General features: G+C 44.3%; 1 protein-coding gene across 4 annotated transcripts in view; it reads right to left on the bottom strand.

Moving 5' to 3' along the window:
* Positions 1-1,889: 1,889 nt before the first annotated feature.
* ARIH2 (ariadne RBR E3 ubiquitin protein ligase 2) overlaps positions 1,890-19,239 on the bottom strand; it is a 32,474-nt gene continuing 15,124 nt past the window's right edge. For all 4 annotated transcript variants that reach the window (XM_032699271.1, XM_032699270.1, XM_032699273.1 and 1 more), the window contains 13 exons: positions 16,977-17,044; positions 15,241-15,304; positions 12,759-12,906; positions 12,121-12,242; positions 11,119-11,228; positions 9,985-10,102; positions 8,437-8,487; positions 8,316-8,337; positions 6,664-6,815; positions 5,467-5,610; positions 5,051-5,119; positions 4,027-4,110; positions 1,890-3,557 (listed from right to left, as the gene is read on the bottom strand). In XM_032699271.1, the coding sequence (XP_032555162.1) occupies positions 3,486-3,557; positions 4,027-4,110; positions 5,051-5,119; positions 5,467-5,610; positions 6,664-6,815; positions 8,316-8,337; positions 8,437-8,487; positions 9,985-10,102; positions 11,119-11,228; positions 12,121-12,242; positions 12,759-12,906; positions 15,241-15,304; positions 16,977-17,044 (1,224 nt within the window). In that variant the 3' untranslated portion in view covers positions 1,890-3,485. The remainder of the gene's footprint in view (positions 3,558-4,026; positions 4,111-5,050; positions 5,120-5,466; positions 5,611-6,663; positions 6,816-8,315; positions 8,338-8,436; positions 8,488-9,984; positions 10,103-11,118; positions 11,229-12,120; positions 12,243-12,758; positions 12,907-15,240; positions 15,305-16,976; positions 17,045-19,239) is intronic.

The following is a 19,239-nucleotide window of genomic DNA, read 5'->3' as shown; positions in this document are numbered from 1 at the left end:
CAACCCCAACCAGACCGGGGCCAGGAAAGGAATTCCCAGAACAAGTGCCTCATTTAAAAATAAAGTTCTATTTTTTTTCACCTGCTTAAAAAGTCTAAAATTTAGAGTGCAAGACTATAGTACAGAAACCTCCTGCTGCCCCACCCACGGGCGGGCACAGCACCTTTGCTGGGCCCAGGGCAGCAGTCATGCAGTTTACGGTATCAGTAGAAAACGTTTTGTTACAGTCTGGGAAGCCTGAGGACTATCAGAGATGAGGCAGCCAATGCACCAACACAAGCGAAGCCAAAATAAAAGAGTGCTGGATGCAAGGATGGAGAGGCGCTGGGCTGGCGCAGGAGCTGGAAACAAGTGCAAAAAAGAAAAAAGAGACCAAACATTCCACGTCTGTAGCAGTAATGCATCAAAGGGAAATTTGTACCTCAGGATTAATGGCTCCTGAGCCACTTTCTATTCACCTACATCCATGTAACCTTGCTGACTCAAAGAGGGCCATGTACCTATTAGAGGGGAAGAAACTGGCCTTATCTTTGGGTGTTGAGAACCTGTTTCCCTCCAGCCACCTTCCTCTTGAGCTGTGTCAGCCACCTTACACGTGGAGCCAGCAGCCCCTGTGCTCTGCAGGTTTTGTCCTGGAGTCCACGACTTCCTGTACGACACCAATACAGAAGTCGCCCTGCCTGGGCTGCAAAAGCAAGTCCTGTTGTTTTCCCAGAGTACAGCAGCAGGATCCATGCATGCAACCCAGGACTTTCATCACCTTCGGAAAGGGTGTTTTGTTTTGTTTAAAAATAAATGGAACTGTTGACAAAGTTCTAGTTTCAGAAAATTTGAAAGAATTAGGGGGTGCACTGTGCAATCCTTATTACTATTCCTCAGCCAAGCATCTCAGCAGCCTGTTCAGCAAGTCTCGCCACAGCTACATAGCCTGGTTTGTCAACAAACAAGGACTCATAGCAAAGCATTTTGTGGGGGCATGGGAGAGGGAGGGAGGGAAGGAGGCAGGGAGGGAGAGAGACAAAACCCCATTCTCATCTAGCTCAAAGCTGGACAATTATGTAACAGAAGTGATAATTCTTTGGGATTAGGGAACTCCACATATCTGTTCTGCAAAGAGATTAGGTGTTAAGATAGTTATGTTTAGACAACAAGAACACCAGCTTTTATCCTAATCAGTACTTTGCACATTACATTTTTAAAGAACAGTTTAAACATGGGTTCTATGCACTGCAAACTGCTGGGGTCTCAGCAAACCTTTCCTGTGGGTGCAGCCTGCCCCGACTGACAATCATTTGGGAGAGGAAGGAAGAGACTGACTTCTAGAATATAGAGGAAGGCACAAAGAGGCTGCTGCTGGGTGCAGAGGGAATGAAGTCAGGAGACAGTGGCTGGAGCAAGGACATATCTACCTCTAGGGCTCCAGCCTCGAGGGGAGCCAGAACAGAGCTGGAACACAAGGAGCCATGGCTATGGAGATCTCTTGCACAGCAAGCAGTGCTGCTCCCAGAAACCAGACTCCCTTCCTTGCCCCACTCCCTGACTCCAGCCATCTCTCCAAAACCCTTCCCTACCCTCAGCCTCTTCTATTGTAATCCCACTCCTTGCAGTATGTTCCCCTGTTCCCTGATGATACATCTCACACCAGGGAAGGAAGGGAGGAAGGAAAAGGCCTTTCAGTTTGAAATTTTCTGCTGTGTACAACAACCACGTCAACAGGATTAGTTCCTATGGCAGCTACTCCTTTTTTCAACTGATGCACCACTCTTGATAAAATCCATCAGCCCAATTATACCTGCTGCAAATACCTGGATTATGTGTCTCAGGCACATGAAAGAGGCTCCAACAGTGGAGTGAGCTTATTCTGACATGCAGAAATTTAGCACTTTTCCCCCCTCCACTTTAATCTTTATCAAGTCACACTGCATAAGAACAATACGGGGATAGATCAAAGGCAACACTTCCACATACAGCATGGAAGTGAGTCCCCCACAGAGGTGAACATTTCCTCAGATCAGACTCCGGCTGCACCTTTTTGGCTGCAAACAACAAGCTCCGGTGCAGGTGACACACATGCCTGTGAAATCCTAACATGTGGCCTGCTTCCTGTAGCAGACAGGCAAGGATCAGCATTTAAGCAATCTTTTTCATGTTAACCCCTACTAAGATGAACTAGGTTTTCATATTTTTATTTTAGTGTATATTTTACATTAGAAAAAAGAATGTTAATAAAAAAAGCTCCACATGCTCCTAACAATCAATTTTCTGATAAGTCCCCACCAGCATCAATACTAATATACAAATAAATTAATTTTGCTAGTTAATTTTCTGCCTGGCTTTGTGCAGGCTCTGCACAAGTAATGCACCTGAATTCAAGTGCCTGTCCACATTGCCAACACATGCCAGGGAGTGTGTTGTACATAATCTTTCCTCCTCATAATGTAGTGGTATTCAGTCTCATTTTAATGAACAAAATCAAATCTTCTCAGCCATGCTACCCAGGAGGCACAAATAATCTTTACCAGGCTGCATGGCACTGTTATAACATGGATTCTTTCACTCTGCAAAAGCCCCAAGCCTTGATTAACAACTGTATGCTACTAGTCCCTCATCATTCGCTTTGGCAATACAACATCCTCTCCACAAAAACAAGTAAAGCAAAAATCTACATGGAAGACCTAAAATCCATCAAATGCAGAATCCGATTTCTCTCAATTTCTCTTAAACTCAAGGCATATCTCCCAGTGTTAACCTGGTCTGTCCCTTGAAATTCCTCTGTTTGCTTCTGTTTGTGTAGCTGGATTTTGCACAGCTGATTTACAAGACAAGAGATGTCACATGTAATCATACTGAATACAGCCACTGCTGGTACTGTCAGGCCAGACACAGCAGCAGCCACCCTTAACACCAGCCACTCTCCTCATGCAATGCCAATGCTACAATGCCCTGGTTAAAGGAGCATCGGGAAATCTAGCTGAGATATTTTGTAACCTCCTTCAGTGCCTAGGAGGATTTTTGGGTCAGAGGGAGGGAGAGGGAGAGGGGGAAAAGCCCATTAAATTTACAAGCAGATTAAGGAAAAACACTCCACTGCCAATTTATTTTTAAAAAGGGTTGTGTGTTATTCTAAGGTTTGTCTGTATAATTGTACAACCGTTGAAAATTACATAAACTGTAACGATCTAATACTATTAACAGCCATTCAGAGAAAAACTCCCTCCCCTTCTGAAACCATCAAAGGCAGGAGGGAAATGGCCCAGGAAATATGCCAATCTGAGCTCTGGCCTCTAGCCTGGCAGAAACAGAAACAGAAAGATAAGAGAACAAACTGGACTAAGATGTGGTGTTTGCATGTGTCTGACTTGCAAGGGGAGGGGTGGCTTTGTCCTTGGCCGTGTTCTCCCAGAGGCAGTGCCTGCTTATCCCAGTGAAGCTGCCATCACTTCACTTGCTGCTCTCACCCCTGCACTTCGTCACTTCCTCCTGTCTTATGTGTCGTGGAAGTCTTTCAGCAGGGTCCTCCGTCTCTGCTCTGCTATGTGCATCTGATTCTCTAAGTCCTGGTAAAACAGAAGGTAAAACTGTCAGCACACATTTTCCGGAGAAGAGCTCATTTTCCTCAGGGAGACACTACACTCCACGTGAGAAGCACCAACTGCCACACTTCACACGCACTCTGGATCACAAATCCCAGATCCTCTTGCTTTTGATGTGGGCTCCCTCTGCAGTTGCCTGACTCCTGCTCTCCCTAAACCACTACACACTTAAGGTATCTGCTCTTCACCAGAGGGATACCTGGAGCCTCCTCCAGAGCTCTGTACGTTCCATCTCACTTTGCAGGACTCCCTGCAGCCCGCCCTCCCCTTCCATAAGCAGTGAGCACTCTGCTTCTACAACATCTGCTGCCTAAAGGTGGTTTCTGGATCTAGTTTCTCAGAACTCTCACTTGACTACCTTAATGCTCCTGCAGAAGTGTTAAGCCCAGCAAACAAAATCTGGCCAGCAGGCTCAAGCAAGCAGAACACTCACCCCTCTGTCATAGCTGTCTGCTCGCTCCACCTTCCATGAGAGATTTTCAATTTCAGCTTCCAGCTGGGCCTGCTGGTATTCAAACTGCAAGGAGCAAAATTAGAGAGAGCAACAAGAAACTAGTTTAGTGGAGCAGTTTCATACCACACACTATACTTGAGGAGCAGACAAATGTGTTTTGCTGACAGCTCTGCTGGCAGAGCAGGTTTGTGTCTCCTCCTTATCCACCTTCAGCTACACAGCATCACCCCTTCTGGGAGTTTCTTGTGTAAGCACTCCCCAACCTGCATCACTCAAAATTAACCCAGTCAGCCTAAAAACACTGCAAGTGACAAGTATCTCCTAGCTCAGCTCATTTTGCCATAAACAGGTCAGAAAACACTCCCATGAGCAGCTCTGCAGGCAGAGTGGAGGGACTGTTAACCGCTGCTGGGAGCGGCAACTTGTTCCACTGGCACAGTCAGATCCAGAAGAGAACATCTGTCCATAGCCTCAGAGAACACATGATCCCATGGGGAGAGATTCTACAACAGGTTTTACAGAACAGCCGAGTCAAAGAAAAAACTCTTCAGTGAATTCAGGGTTATTTTTGTACATGTCCAGTCCATGAGATGTACCAAGCAACAAAGGAACTTACAGCGGGAATAAAAAGCAAAGCTACACCCTGATCCAAGGCTAGAAAAGCTCTCCTCCAGCAGCTCTTCATATGAAATATGGCCCATAGCACTGTGATAAATCTTACCAAGGAACAAACGCACACTTCCAGCCTCAAAACATTCTGGATAAATGGCTTGTTAGTGAAAGTGCAGTGAAGTCCCCTGGGAAAATAATGTAATGCATCAGATGACAGAGCTGCTGGTCAACTCAAAGTGAAGAGGGAAGGTGCAAAAATGCCTATTTGTCCTGTCCTTACCTCAAACTCAGGACTAATATTTCAGACACTGCCAGGCTCTGGAATTCAGCCCAGCATGCTGCCAGCTACACCCCAAAAATTTATTAGCAAAAAAAAGGCAAAACATCTTACCAGCTTCTTTCTGGGACCAGACTCCATGTAGTAGGCATATGGATATGTGTACTGCAGGGTGTAACGACACTGCCCAGGTGTGGAAGGAAGAGAGAGAAAAGGACAAGAGTCTCAGACTTGGAAGTCAGCAGAGTCACATTTGTGTGGTCACTACAGGCTAAGAAGCTACCTCCTAACAAGGACAATTGGACACTTCATGGTAGAATTCCCTACACCTTCCTTGGAAGAACTTGTGCAGCTCTGTACACTGTACACATAACTTCACAATACCAGATGATTTTTGGCTAGTTCATGTCCTAGACTAGAGGCACTACCCCACATACCCACAACCCTTAAATTTCCTTCCTTAATCAGTACTATGAATTTAGCATTCCGGTCTGTATTTTCTCTGCGCCGAACAAGACACAATTACCCACCTTTGCAAGTAGTTTTGCAGCATTTTGTAGGTATTGCCAGTCTATCCATGTCCCCAAGTTGTTCATAACTCTTTCTTGGATTTTCTCCTGGATTCGTTGGTATGTCTGTGCCTCCAGCTGTAGGCTTTTATTGTGATTCTCCCACTGCAATGGGTGGGGAGACAGGGAAAGAAAAAACAGCATGAGAACAGAGTACTGCTGCTGTAAAAGCACAAGCTCTAGCAAGCAGAAATTGGAGTGGGCAGGAGTCCAGCAAGGCAAGACATGCTGTGGGAAAGAACGGCAAGGCAGCACCTCCAGTAGCAAGTGGCAGAAGCTGTAAACAAACTGACAGCAGCAAAGAGCAGGGAGCAATCCCAGCTCCTCCGAGTGGGAATGCCCTCTGGTCACACAGCGACCTTGTGCCTAACAAAATGGAAAGACATGGCGATTCCCCTACTTAAAGGACTTCCATAGAAAGGTTAAGAGTTTAAATTAACATTTAACACAGGCTCAGTGAAATGCAACTTCCATGTGCACATTGTAAACATGGCTATTTCCCAAAGCCTGTTGTTCTGAAGAACCAGGAATGAACATATTTATTTTACTACAGGACTTGGCTCATGCTGTGAAGAATAAACTCATTTTAATGGGGAAACTGAAATGCACCAGTATTTAACCTCTACCACACTCTCTTCTACAGATGCTGCTGTAGAGTTGCTCTGCATGGCCAGGTGCATGGAGACTGCTGTGTGGACAGAGATGCAACTTTTAAAAATATGATTACATGAAATTTTAGTAAAACTTTGCTAGAGCACATGGAGCTTTGAACATGGCAGAGTTTATTTAGTTCTTTGTCTCTATAAAGACAGATTTCAAGGAACTGAAGTTCCCCAGTCCTGGAAGGAAATGATTGGAGCAATATCTATCTACTGCAGCAGCACGCAGCCTGCAGGTAAATGATACAGTGGTATACAAGTAATACTGATTTTCTCTAGCACAGGGGAATATAGGACAAATATGATTTTCTTTAGGTATGACATTATGGGTTTGAATGGGATTCACAGGGCAGGATTTTGAGTGAAAAACAGAGCCTGAAAATTCTGCACAGGTTCTCTTTGGGCAGTTTCTTGCACGGAGATTGCTGGCAATGACCTTTGCACCAGGCAGGGAGCATTAAAAGGCTACAGCAGCTCTGGCCAAGGAGATGTCTCCTACCCTCTCAAAATAGAACAAGTACTTCTTAAGGGCCTCCCTGGCCTGTGCTTGCTGACTCTGGTTTACAATATCAGGATTCTCTTTGTACCGACTGCATTCGTAGTACTCGCTGCCATGAGTCTTCCAGTCTCCCAGACACATCCAGCAGAAGTCTGCAGAAAACAGCAAAAAAACCCACTGTGAGGCACAGAAAAAAATCTCTGAGAAAGAAAAGCTTCAGGAGACACAGTCCATCTGTTTTCAGATATTTCTGCTAAGCCAAGAAACATACACATTTTGTATCATCTTACATAACAGAACTCAACAGCGAGCCAAAAATACCAGCCTGCCTTGAAGATTTTAATTGTACGGCCTCCCATGCAACTGTGGAAAGTAAATCCTGAAGTTCCACATCCTGTACACCAAGACCACTGGGCAGAATCATACTTGCAACCTGCACAGGCTGTCACTCCAAGTTAAAGAAGAGGCAGGCTGCAGTCTTTTTTGTGAGTTGCCTCCTCCCCACTATGGCCCACTGCCCCATGCAAACCTCTGTCTAAACAAAACGTAAACAGTCACATCCAAAAATGAACTAACTCATGCAAAAGAAAGTCTGCCCTCAGTTCTCTTCAAAAGGGAACTACCAGGTAACGTCAGATGTCAGGGGTTTATAACACAAAGTTAGAAGCTGCTGAATTGGGAAGAAAGTGAAAAAAAGAAAGCAACAGCAAAACCCACATGACAATTTTCTGATTTCAGAGTGAGGCTTTGGGTGTTCTACCGGGAAGGAAAAAAGATGGAGATTAAGTTGCTACAATAAGAATCACTTCTATGTTACTCATGGTAAAGAAATCAAAGTCTGCATTTCCAGAGTTCACCAGCTTTCACCAGCTAGCCCCCATGGTACCGTGGCACTTGCCTGCTCACCCTTGTCACAGAGCTCCATCAAAGCACGTCCAGTGCTGCTGAGAACCCCAGAGCAAAGGAAATGAGAGAGGACAGTAATCTTTAATTATCTTCCCAATAAGGTTCTGATAGTGTAACAGTTTCTAATGGCACACTTAACTCAGAGGGCTGAATACAACTGTCTTGCTACAAGGCAACAGAAATTAATTCTACCATGAAAAAGTAAGTACAAGAACAGGCTGTCATTTTGTAGGACCTCACAATGAGCCAAAGACACTCAGGCTGCTAATTGAACAGGAGCGGACTGAGAAGTCCAACAGCTACGTATAAGAATTCACAGCTCCTGCAGTTTCATCTAGATTGAAGCTCATTATTTCCATCAGTAAGCAGAAGAACTTCAGCTCATCTGAGTAAATGGCTCAGTTCTGACAGTATTTTCAGCTGATGACAAAAACAATTCCATGGAAAGCATTTAATACTCTCTTCTGAGATGGATTCCACTGTTAATATTCTGGAGACTTCTCTATACAGTGGACATGTCAGGGGCAGGAGCCAAACCAGCACTGAATCAGAACCCAGCTGAGATCACAGCCAGTGGGGAAAAAACTATCACACAGAAGGTCTGTAACTAATGTCCTGTTCACCTTTTACTAGGGGGAAAATATTTCAGTGAATGTTCAAAATTTGTTTTCCTATCACAAAAAAAGAGAAGAGACCATCACCACTGACAAACATTGCAGAGAAAACTGCTTCCAAATCCAACTCACCATGCTTGCATTTGGAACATTGCTGAAAAAGAAGAGACAAGAAGCACTAGTTAGTGCAAAGTGGGGGGGGGAAATTCTGCTTAGAACAAGGGAGGTTTGACGTGTTCAAGGAATTGCTCACCATGTGATTGCAGCCTCCATTCTTTTCAATACAGATATTGCACTTGGGACACTGAGGAAACAGAAGCAATTGTTAGATCCAACTGTCTCTAGCAGCCTTCTGAAGAATGACAGCACTTGTGTGATTATTCCTCTCTGCCTTTTTTTTTTTTAAATATGCATACACATATATGAGAATATTAACATTTATACTTTGCCTCCCACCTATTCCTGATAGCTCCATTTAAAAGAAGATAGAAAGGCAAAGCCAGGGAAGTTACACTGCAGCACTGAACTATTTGCTCAAGAAAACAAATTTGCTGTTGTTACTCCTTGTAAGACTGGAGGTCTTGCTGAGTTACTACTTAACAGTTGCTCAGGCACAAGGACATAATTAGTTCATGTATTACAGTAGATTCCACAGCTACTTGGACTGCAGGTAATCGACACTATATCCTGCCTTCAGCAGCCACTTACATGTGACAACTCAGCTAGGGGCAGAGACTCTGGTTGACCATAGAGAACTGCACACATCCTTACTGCACAGATACCCTGGAGAGTCCAGTTACATTTTTTGGGCTGCACAGGTACAATGGAAGAAGTGAGTTTTGCTGCTTTTCATAAATTTTCACGTCAGGCAAAATGTATGCCAGAAGAATGCTTGATATAACGGAACCTTATTTCTACAAATGAGGATAGCAGAAACAATGCCATCACATGCTGACACCTTCTCCAGAGAAGGAAGGGAACTTGAAATCTAACACAACCGAATTATCACTGTGAGACAGGCTAATCAGCACTGTCACAACTGTCACTGGCCATGGTAGCTCAAATGCCAGCTAAGAACTGTTTTGAAGTCAGGCCACAAAATCCCCAAGACATTAAAAGTTCAAATCTTGGACAGCTAATTTAGAGGATAAAGGTAGTATATCTATAACTTTTAAAGACAATTCTATGGGTAGGCTAGAGTGCATAATGTGTAAACTATTTTTTTGTCTTGGATCTAAATCTACTAGAAATACTCTGATGCCTAATTTATAGAGTTCAACTATCCCATTTTGCTGTGCTTGACAAATCATGACCTTATCTCCCTCACCTTCCAGTTCACAGTACTCCACAAAGTTGTTCAGGCTTAAACACCACTGATGCCTTATTTGATACTGATTTCACAGTTACTACACCCTCTCCTTCCATTTTAAACACATCTCCACTGATCATTTCAAAGCAGTCACAATTCTTTTGCCTGTGGGAGGACAGCACACCTGGCTGCCAAAGACATTCACACCAGGTCTGGAAGAAGGACCACCAGGTCCTTATCGCAGAAGGGCAGCTGGGCTTCCTACACAAAGCATTCCCAAGGCACTCAGTTGTTATATCACAGGCATAGGAACATAATTAGTTCACATATGACAGTAGCTTTTGACAGAAGCTTCCTGACAGTCCCTAGGGAGCTGTGAGAATTTGCAGCCTGCGAAAAAGCAGAACACAATGCTATGTGTGTATAGAATTGCATCCTGCTTCCCAGGCAGGGCTAGAGGACAAGAAATAACATGCAGGTGCTTGGCCTTACATCTTTAGTGTGAGCACTGATGTAGTTGGCTGTTTCAGAGTCATCTGCACACTTGGTGAGCCATTTCCGAATGGTAGCGCAGTCCGTGGGCGCGTGGTACATCTGCCGACACTTAAAGCTTAATGGGGGGGAGAAAAAAAAGAGAAAGACACATTGATTTCCAAGGAAGTGACTCAAGGATTGAGGTTTTCCTGACCAAAATCTGGGAGGCCCAGTAAGGGATGCAAATGCTCTTGTGTATTACCACAGTGCAAAGACCAAGGCTGAACATCTCCCCCACCCTCTTGTGCAGAAACCAGAGTCAAGAGGAAAGTGAACTGAGGCTTTCTCTGACACGTCATGTGTCTGAGGGCTGACATGTCCCTACCTAGAACCTATGTTTCCTCTAACATGACTGCAGAGGCCTGGGGCACACCAGTGACTTACAAGTAGCTTGACTCCAGTGGCAGATATCAGGTACCGGCATTAACATGACCTGACGGTCCCAGGTGAGTAAGGACCATTTGCATGGAGATACCAGTAAGCTGGTTCTCTGAACTGTTTGCATTGTGCTCCACAGACATTCTCAGCAGTGATTCTAGAGACCCAGGAGCAGAAGACACTTCAGCAGCTCTGCAAACTACCTTTTTTCTCTTGTCCTACATCCACTTCCGTCAGACAAGGAACATTAACACTCCTGTTCAGCAGAAATGTATTCTCACGTGAGTCTCAAAACATGTCTCCCAGACACTCTGGGAGTCAAACACTTGTAATAAACTTAAAAACTTAATACCAGCAGATAGTAGGGAGGACTCCATGTTCGCTACCAGAATCTCTATCAGTCACTATGCCTGGAGGAAAATTTGTAACCAAGCCAAAATGTGAGAATGCTAGATTTGTAACCCCTTGATTATTCAAGCCCTGCATTCCCTGGTTGTCAGAATACCCAACTTCCAAGGAGTTTAGGGAGCGAGGGGACCACCTGCAGAAGTCAGACCCCAAGTGTCCAATTACTCCAGCTAACTCAAGTTACAAACAACTCTAGCAAAGCACTGAACATGCTTCTACACACCAAAGCTGTTGGCAAGCAAAAGGAGTAGCTCTGAGGACAGCACACACTTCCCCCCGTGATTTTTAACCTTCTCTGTTCCTTACCAGAAGACCTCATTGCAGCGATTGCACTGCACTCGCCGGGCTTTTGGCTCTTGTACCTGTATGACCATAGGGCAATCTGCACCAGGACACAGCTGCAGCTGGTAATGGCTCTGTGGGCACACCAAGGGGGTAAGATCAGCAGTGGGCGCAGAAGAAATCTGTTCAACTTTAAAACCACTCCTATCCTCAAAAACATACAAGTCAGTTATTTCTTATTGAAAAAGACTGACAACTGTCACCAGGTCTTGGCTAACAGAACAGATCCTCCTTTTCCTAATGTTGAAGACATTTATTAGTTACTTACAGCTTCTCTAGAACATGGAATTCAAATGGAGGGTTACAGACCAAGTCAGCACAGCAATACAACCATTAAGACACCACTAACAGTCAACAGGAACAAACAATTTTACTCCATTTGAGCTCTTTTCCCATCCTCTCCTTATCTCACAGAGGCTATTTAGTTGCTCTTCTGTGGTGGCCATACCTTCCCAAAGGGTCTCTATTGAGGAGAGGTGACACCACTCTTTCATACTGCACCGCTGCTTCTTGAGTGTTGCCAGTCACCAGAACACTCCTGCACATTTAGCCTTAACAACTCCTGCTTTAATTTCAAAATACCTCATATAAAATGTAACTGAGCAAGCCAATTCAGCTGGGCTACACTAAGATGAGGGACCTATTTTTCAGAACCTAAAAATATTTATGTAAGAACAAGAAGGACTTGAAAAATCAGATCAAAGTTTTGAAATTCTCAGCTGCAACACTCCGAGAATTCTGAAGCACCAGCCAAGGAGTTACTGAGTGACCTTACAGCAGAATTTACTTTGGCAACCTGCTAGAGTATTTTGCCAGTGAGGCTGTCCTACAGGAGCTGCCACATCATGTCTATTGAGGACAATTTTGCTGCAGTTCTAATCAAAAATGCAAGACACTTGAAACAAAATTTCTGCAAGTCATTGGTGATTTGAGCCAGGGTATCCTAAAAATGAAAAAACCCACTACCTCCACATAGTCCCTGAAGAGGTAGCGCCTGTATTTGTCTTTCAGCTCTTCACTAGGCAGCAATGGGAACACAAAGTCTTCTGGTGTCCGAAGCAGGCAGTCCTGAGCCATGCAGGAGACCCCTAAGAAAAGAGAGTAACATCTTAGCACAGCGCAGCTTATTCCAAGGAGTGAATGCACAGAGAGCATTCAACAGTTTCCTAGGTGCCATCTGTTGTTGTGGCAAGAAAGACACAACTGTGAAACAAATCAGGGGCTGCTGAAAAGCTGACGCCCAACTGTCTGTAGCGAAAGATGACAGGGTGCATGTGTACCCAGAACCAGTAAGTGCTTCAACCAGTATTCACAAGGTCAGACACTTAAATTAGCAAATTGTAAGCTACTGCCATGCCACATGAAAGACAGGCTACAAAAAGCCCAAAGCAACTCTGGCAACTACTGGCTTCTACCCAAGACAAAGGGAACAGACGTTTGCATCTACAAGCACTCCAGGGGCATTGCAACAGTACATCATCACAGATGCAAACTCAAGGTGCAGCAGATTTGCAGCTTCTAACTTGTTACAGTCATGTTCTTGACTCATCAGAAAGGCCAGCATGGCAAATATGGACCCAGCACCATGTCCACCTTGAACTCACCGACTCCAACACCATCCTTGACGAGCACTGTACAGTGCTGCTCCCAGCAGCTGCGACAGAACTGGTGCTGACAAGCCAGAGAGAGCAAGTTCTCCTTCCGGACAAACTGCATGCACACCGCGCAGTGGTGGGAGGAATGTACCATTGCCTGGGAGAGACACAAATCAGCATTACAGTGAAAGCATCCCAGCTCTCCCAGAGTGTTTTCACCTCATCCACAGACAACTGCATTCATCTTCGCTGTGACAACGTCTCAGGGGAGCTCCAGGCCAGAACCGGTTCATAAGCAGCTGGTGTGCTGAGGTGATGCACTGCCCCAAACAGTCAGTCCTTCTCAAAAACCTCTTTAAACTCATATAACACAACAGGTTGACAGTACTGAACTGTTCCTGCTTCTCAACTAGTGCTATCCAGAACTCACCTTTGCTCTTCTGGTTCTTACTCTCGTCTTCTTTGAAAAATGAAGAAATACATCCTTTTGTTAGGCATTCCCTGGATTTACTGATATTCTTTGTTAGCTGGACCAGACTATCACTGTTCCACAGGCCTTGGAGAGAAGCTATAGCTGGAAGCAGGCTTAGCAATGTCCTTTTACTGGACAACAATTTTGGGTAACAGGAGAGGCAACTGAAAGTGTAGCATGTAAAGTGTTCATACAGAGAGGAAAGGGAATTCTCAGACTATCATCTTCTATCTCTTCTCTTCTGACGATGCTACATTTGGCAAAGCAGGCATCATCCCTTCAGATGAAAAGGATTAAGAAGCTTTGTTTCAAATCAGGTATAACTCTGCTATTGCTTCACCAAACCACTGAGAAGCAGTCTGGTTTCCCCCTGGGTAGTGCAGAGCTAATCCCCAGACAACAGATCCAGCCTTCAATACATCTCTGCTCACCCCTGGGACCTGCAGAACCAGGTCTAGCACAGCTTCATCAAAAACAAGGCTCTACGAAGCTGTTAGCAGGAGCTTATGTTCCAATTTCTCCTTTCACAGAGAAGCCATATAATCACTTTTCGTCTACTGAAACCTTTGCCACTCGTTGAGAAGCTGGTGTGAGACTGCCATCGGTTTCCATGCCAAGCTCTGTATGCCAGAGACATGGAGGAGCAGCAGCACAATATGCAGCCACATGACTGACAGAGCTTGATTTATGGTACGGACACGTGAAAAAGGAAATAATATGACTGTTCTAAGTGGCCTCACTTATGGACCAGAACAAGATTCACTGAGTCTGAAACTGCACTGATTGCCTGGATCAGCTGCTCACCCTGAACAGCACACATGCTACCTCAAACCCTCACAAGCTGCCTCTCTGAGCTCACTAAAGCTTCTCCCTGCGGAGTCAGTCCCTCTACAGACACTCACTATGAGCATCTGCCCCCAGAATATCATTATTCTCCACTGGAAGCCAAAGCACAGAGCAGCTTGCCCTAGCACACACAAATAGACTGTAATGAATTGCCTAACAAACCAAGTTTGTGGAGACTCAAATCAACCTTTTAACCACATCTTTCTGCCCAAAATGAAATTACCATTGCAGTGGGGGGTACTTAAGTGAGAGCTGACAAAAGATTCAGACATATCTGAAAATATATGGACTAATTTGCAGGTATGTCAAATAACAAAGATTTTTTTTTTCTGGACTCCAGGCAGATAATTTATTTTGAGTCACTCCTGTCAGCTCTTTTAGTATTTTCACTGTCTGCTAGTTACAAGACAGCTCAGATGCCAGACCAGGCTTTTAAAATCTCCCCTCCCCCCCAACCCAACGTGTGTTTCCCAGATGTAGTATTTTATCACTCAAAATCTGACACATAGCAATGTGTTCTTGGGGTAACTGTGCACTGCACCAAGACACCCACCGTGAATGAAATCTGTAACATGCAACAGGATGTTTCTATTTAAAGGGGGTGGGGGGAAGTATCTGAAGACCTGTGTAGCCCTGGCTGCAAAACACAAGTTGTTGGTTACATATCAGTACTGACTGGCTCAGCAGCAACACCACTCACTGGGAGACTCGGCTTAACCATCCCTAAGCTGAGCACTGCAGGGTAAAAAAAAAAATTAAAAAAAAAAAAAAATCTCTATTCCAGCCACAGACAAACTCTGTTCACTCTGTGCAGCCAAAACTTCCCTTGAATGTCTTTTACAGAGAACAGAATTGGAAGAGGCAGCCAAGCCCGTTCACTGTGCTCCTTCCATTGTGTACCATCACTCAAGTCAAAAAAATTATCCTAATTTACTTGAAGAAAGTAATTCTTGAACACTACCTGCAAGTCAATAGCAAAGCAGCTATTTAAATATTAGGCATCTCTTGACGGCATTCTCATTAAAAAGTACACTTAGCACTGAATTAGGGTATCAGACCTGAGTTTGCAAAGGGTTAACATGGGACAGACTATGCCATTAGTAATGCAATCCCCCACGAGGGGGGTCAGAAGTGTCTGCCAAGGGAACAGACTGAGATAGTTATCATACTTACATGTTTGGATGAGGTGGGCTGAACTCGTGCTTCTACTAGCAACTGGGCAGCATTAGACTTGTGCCTGAAAAGGCAATTGAAGAATGATCAAATCAGTTTCTGAATACACTCTGCATTATTAAATTGATCCTTCTTGCCTGAATAAATAATTGGCTCTGTGCAAATGGTAGGGTAGGTTTCAACAAGGAAATTGAAATGTGTCTTGTGTGAGGCTCTCTCATATAGAGAGCTGAGCTCTCAACAAAACTTTATGACAGTTTCTTCAAAAACAGGAATAATACTTCTCCTGGTAATGGATTAACATTTTCCTTATCCTTCTTGATGATTATTTTTTCACAACATTTATTTTTGAAGCTAATATTTTCTATCCACACTCCTAGAGCAGTCCTAAGCACTGTCCACAATAACACACTCCAGTGAGGCTCCTGTCTGTCTCTTATTCCTTTGTAAAATCAAGCCAGCCTGGTTAAGTATCACTTTAACTCCAGTTTATTATCTAGTTAAGTATTTCCTCAGTGACAGATTAGCACCCCTTAAGCGTATGAAGTTGTCTATCAGCAGCCTTAGAATTAAACACATTTTGCTGTTTGTGATTTCCCTTGCAGAGGAATGTTTATATCAATGAACTCAGAAATAGCAGCATCACTATAGTGACCATGCTGTAAGTCCCCCCTGCTCATTAGCACTTCTTAGTTGTACTAACGAGCTTTCATTTGATAATGTCACTGTACCAAGACAGAAGTCTGAGGACTAGATCAACCAGAGAACAACTTGCAAAGTCATAGCTTTGGAAATAAACTCTTCCCCAAATTTCCTCCTGTTTAAATCTCACTAGTTAATCTGAGGATCACCCTGAGCTGCTCTGCAGGAATCTCACCCTCTTTGTCCTCCAGAGAAAAGCTTTCAGGCAACTGATGAGACAGTTACCAAAGATGCTGCAACAACATCCATACACGAGATGCATTTTCCATACGTTCTCTGGATGAAGTTGCTGGCTACAGGGCCAAAAATGGCATGGCAGAATGAGTCAGGCTGATGTTCTCTCTATTTTCAGACAATGTTTAGTTCTGAGCCAGTATTTTGTGAAGGGGTTGCCAGCCAGCAGTGCCTCTGGATACACTTCCTGCATATGTTTGGGTAGAGTCTGAACCCTGCTTCTGAAATCAGTTGGAGGACTGTTACAGTGACACTGATCAAGCAAGGGGGCTGCAGTTCTCAGTCCTCTCACACCATCTTCTCCTGCTCTCCAAATACTAGTCAGCTTGGGAAAAAAACATCACTTATGTCAGAAGGAGCAAAAACTTCAGTGTGGATGTACTGCTAAAGAGCATATCAGCATAGGTTCAGTGCTCCTTTATGACTTATGGCTTCTATGTTCAAAGCAGAACATATGTTATCTTTTTATTTGTTAAAACAAATAAAAATAGATGCAGTACTCTCAATCTGTTATCACAAAATTTAAGATAAATGCATCTACAGGGTTCCAAGCATAACAGTAATTCCTCAAACTGAAAGACATTCACCACCACTCCCCTCTCCCTGTTTACAAATTTCTTACAGGCAGTGCAGCCTCAACAAATCAGTGGTTTTCCTCTGCTCTCTGGAATGGACCATATGTCCTGCTTTCAGGTCCAAAGATACTTGTCAAAAACACACCTATGGAGTACCCTGAGCATTTCTGCAAAGCCAGGGAAAAAAGCACTGAGCACAAAAGAGATAAGACTATTTACACTTACCTTTCCAAAATCTCTGAGATTTGCCAGTGGAAACTAACTAATACTAGCTTTGCAACAGCATGTGATACCTAAGTGGAAAATAAAAGGAAACAAAAAAAAAAGTCAAGTTTGGCACATTTTGAAGCCACACCTCTGCTTAGGGGTATGATTTTCATTCAAAACTAAGTTGTACAAACTCAGTACAATATCCCAGTGATAATCAATTCACATTAAACTGCCAGGCACAATGCTCACAGCCAGTACATCTGCAATAAAAAAGTTGGAATGAAGCATGGATGTACCCCAACTAACTCACATACTTAGTTACAACAGTACAGAGAGGAAGGAATCAAGAATTCACTGGATTAGCTTAACTGCTCATGGAAGCCCCACATTGAGTCCTCACTGTGGTCACCACCTGGGAGGCCCAGACCAGACTGGGATCAGGATCCTCATTAAATGTGCAAAGTCAGAACCTCAGGGCAGACAGATACCACTTACTGAGCTGGAGAAGCAGCAACAGGCTGCAATCACAAGGATGCTGTGGCAGCAAAGGGTATGGGGAAAACGCAAAACATTTTCCCAGCCCTTCACTGCAGGAAAGTTACGTACTGGATTGGAATAGGAAGATAGAAAGCTACTGTGACAGGGACTGCTTCCATGCAGAGCTGCTTGCATTACGTGGACTCTTGGCAAGCACCAGCACAGTCCGCGCTAGCCCGAGCACCCTCCAGAATGCTGCAACATGACATTTAAAGTCATGCTACAAGGGCACAAGCAAACAAGTTCTCCTTCACTTCTATGTATTAGTTTATTTCAGAAAAAAAAGGACTTATCTGCTTGCACAAAAAGCCTTGTACCCAACAAGATCACAGACATCTGCTGAGCTGCTGGACCTTCAACCTGCCCCTTGACCCCTCCATGCCTTTATCAGGCCCTGGAGTCCAAATAAAGCAGGTGTCTTGCAAATACAGCTCTTCCAGGGGAATTCAGAAGGCTCATGACCCATGTCTCCTCATTCCTCCCCATGCTAGGAAGCACCTGGGCAAGTTCAGAGTCACACTCTACATTCAAACACTCTGACATTAAAAGGGCTCTGCCTCCTGCACTCCAAGATGAACTACCACTAAAGCACTTTTACTATGCACATAGAAAATACAACTCCTTCTGTCCTAGGTGCAGGAAGAGTTGTGTTTTTTTTCCCCTAGAGAAGCTGTCAGTCCCAATCATCAGCTGAAATGCCATAAGCCTTCTTGAATCCTGCTACAAGTGATTCACAGGATTGGATGTACTTTTAACACAGATACACAGCAACACCAACACAATCCTGGAAGGAAAAACAAGCAATGGTCACTCTTCCTACAAAACACTCAGGCTCTGCAAATCTAGGGGCAGCACAGTCATTACTCTTCCAAGTCCACCCTGCTGAAGAGGTGCAGCTTCACAACACAACTGACCTATTGCTGCCACATGATACTGCCCCAGTCCTGCACTGGCATTTGTCAGCGCTGGACATTTTCAGTGTTGGTTCAGGGAGCTAAACCACTGCAGCCCCTACATACAATGCAGACAGGGTGTTTAACTGACTCTTATCCATCTCTACATTCTGATGTGCCCACTTTGCTGGCCACTAAGAAATCCCAGTAATAAAAAGAGTATTTTCAATGTACGAATAATCCTTTTTCCAGAAGAACCGCAGCATTAGCTCACGCTGTGCAAGATCTGCCATATTACCTTCCCCAACTTGACCAGCGATGTGATGTGACCCCCTGAAAACAAAGGCTGCCAGGCAGTGCTGCCCTCCCTCCCTCCCTCCCGACACAGAAGCCTGTGATGAGATGGAGCATGGCACACAGGGTTGCTGCTGCCAACACACACAGTCTGCACAGATCAAGTGCCACTGCCAGCCTGGTTGTTATCTTAAGCCCCCAGCCTGGCAGACCCAGACAGACACCTCTGACTTGTTTGTACAAGGAAAACATCTGCATTTGAGTCTGTAAAGCAAACAAGCATCAGGAATGTGGTCTCTACAAGACTGGCTTCCTACAAATGCAAACCACATGGTAATGAATCATTCTCTAACAGAAGTGAAGCTATTTCTCAGTAGCAGTAAGGAAGAACTACCATCCTGACAAAAGAAAACAAGCTGCCAGACTTAAATGGGAGGTTGATCTGTAACATATAAAAATTACTATTTTTCAGTTGGGAGGTTGATCTGTAACATATAAAAATTACTATTTTTCAGTTGGATTTTCAGAGTCTGAGGTATAGCATCTCCTGTGAC

Source organism: Chiroxiphia lanceolata, chromosome 11 (genome assembly GCF_009829145.1).
Source record: "Chiroxiphia lanceolata isolate bChiLan1 chromosome 11, bChiLan1.pri, whole genome shotgun sequence".
In the NCBI taxonomy this organism is placed as follows: Eukaryota; Metazoa; Chordata; class Aves; order Passeriformes; family Pipridae; genus Chiroxiphia; species Chiroxiphia lanceolata.
Note: the sequence above shows the minus strand (reverse complement) of the source record. Positions and strands in the feature narration are given on the sequence as shown.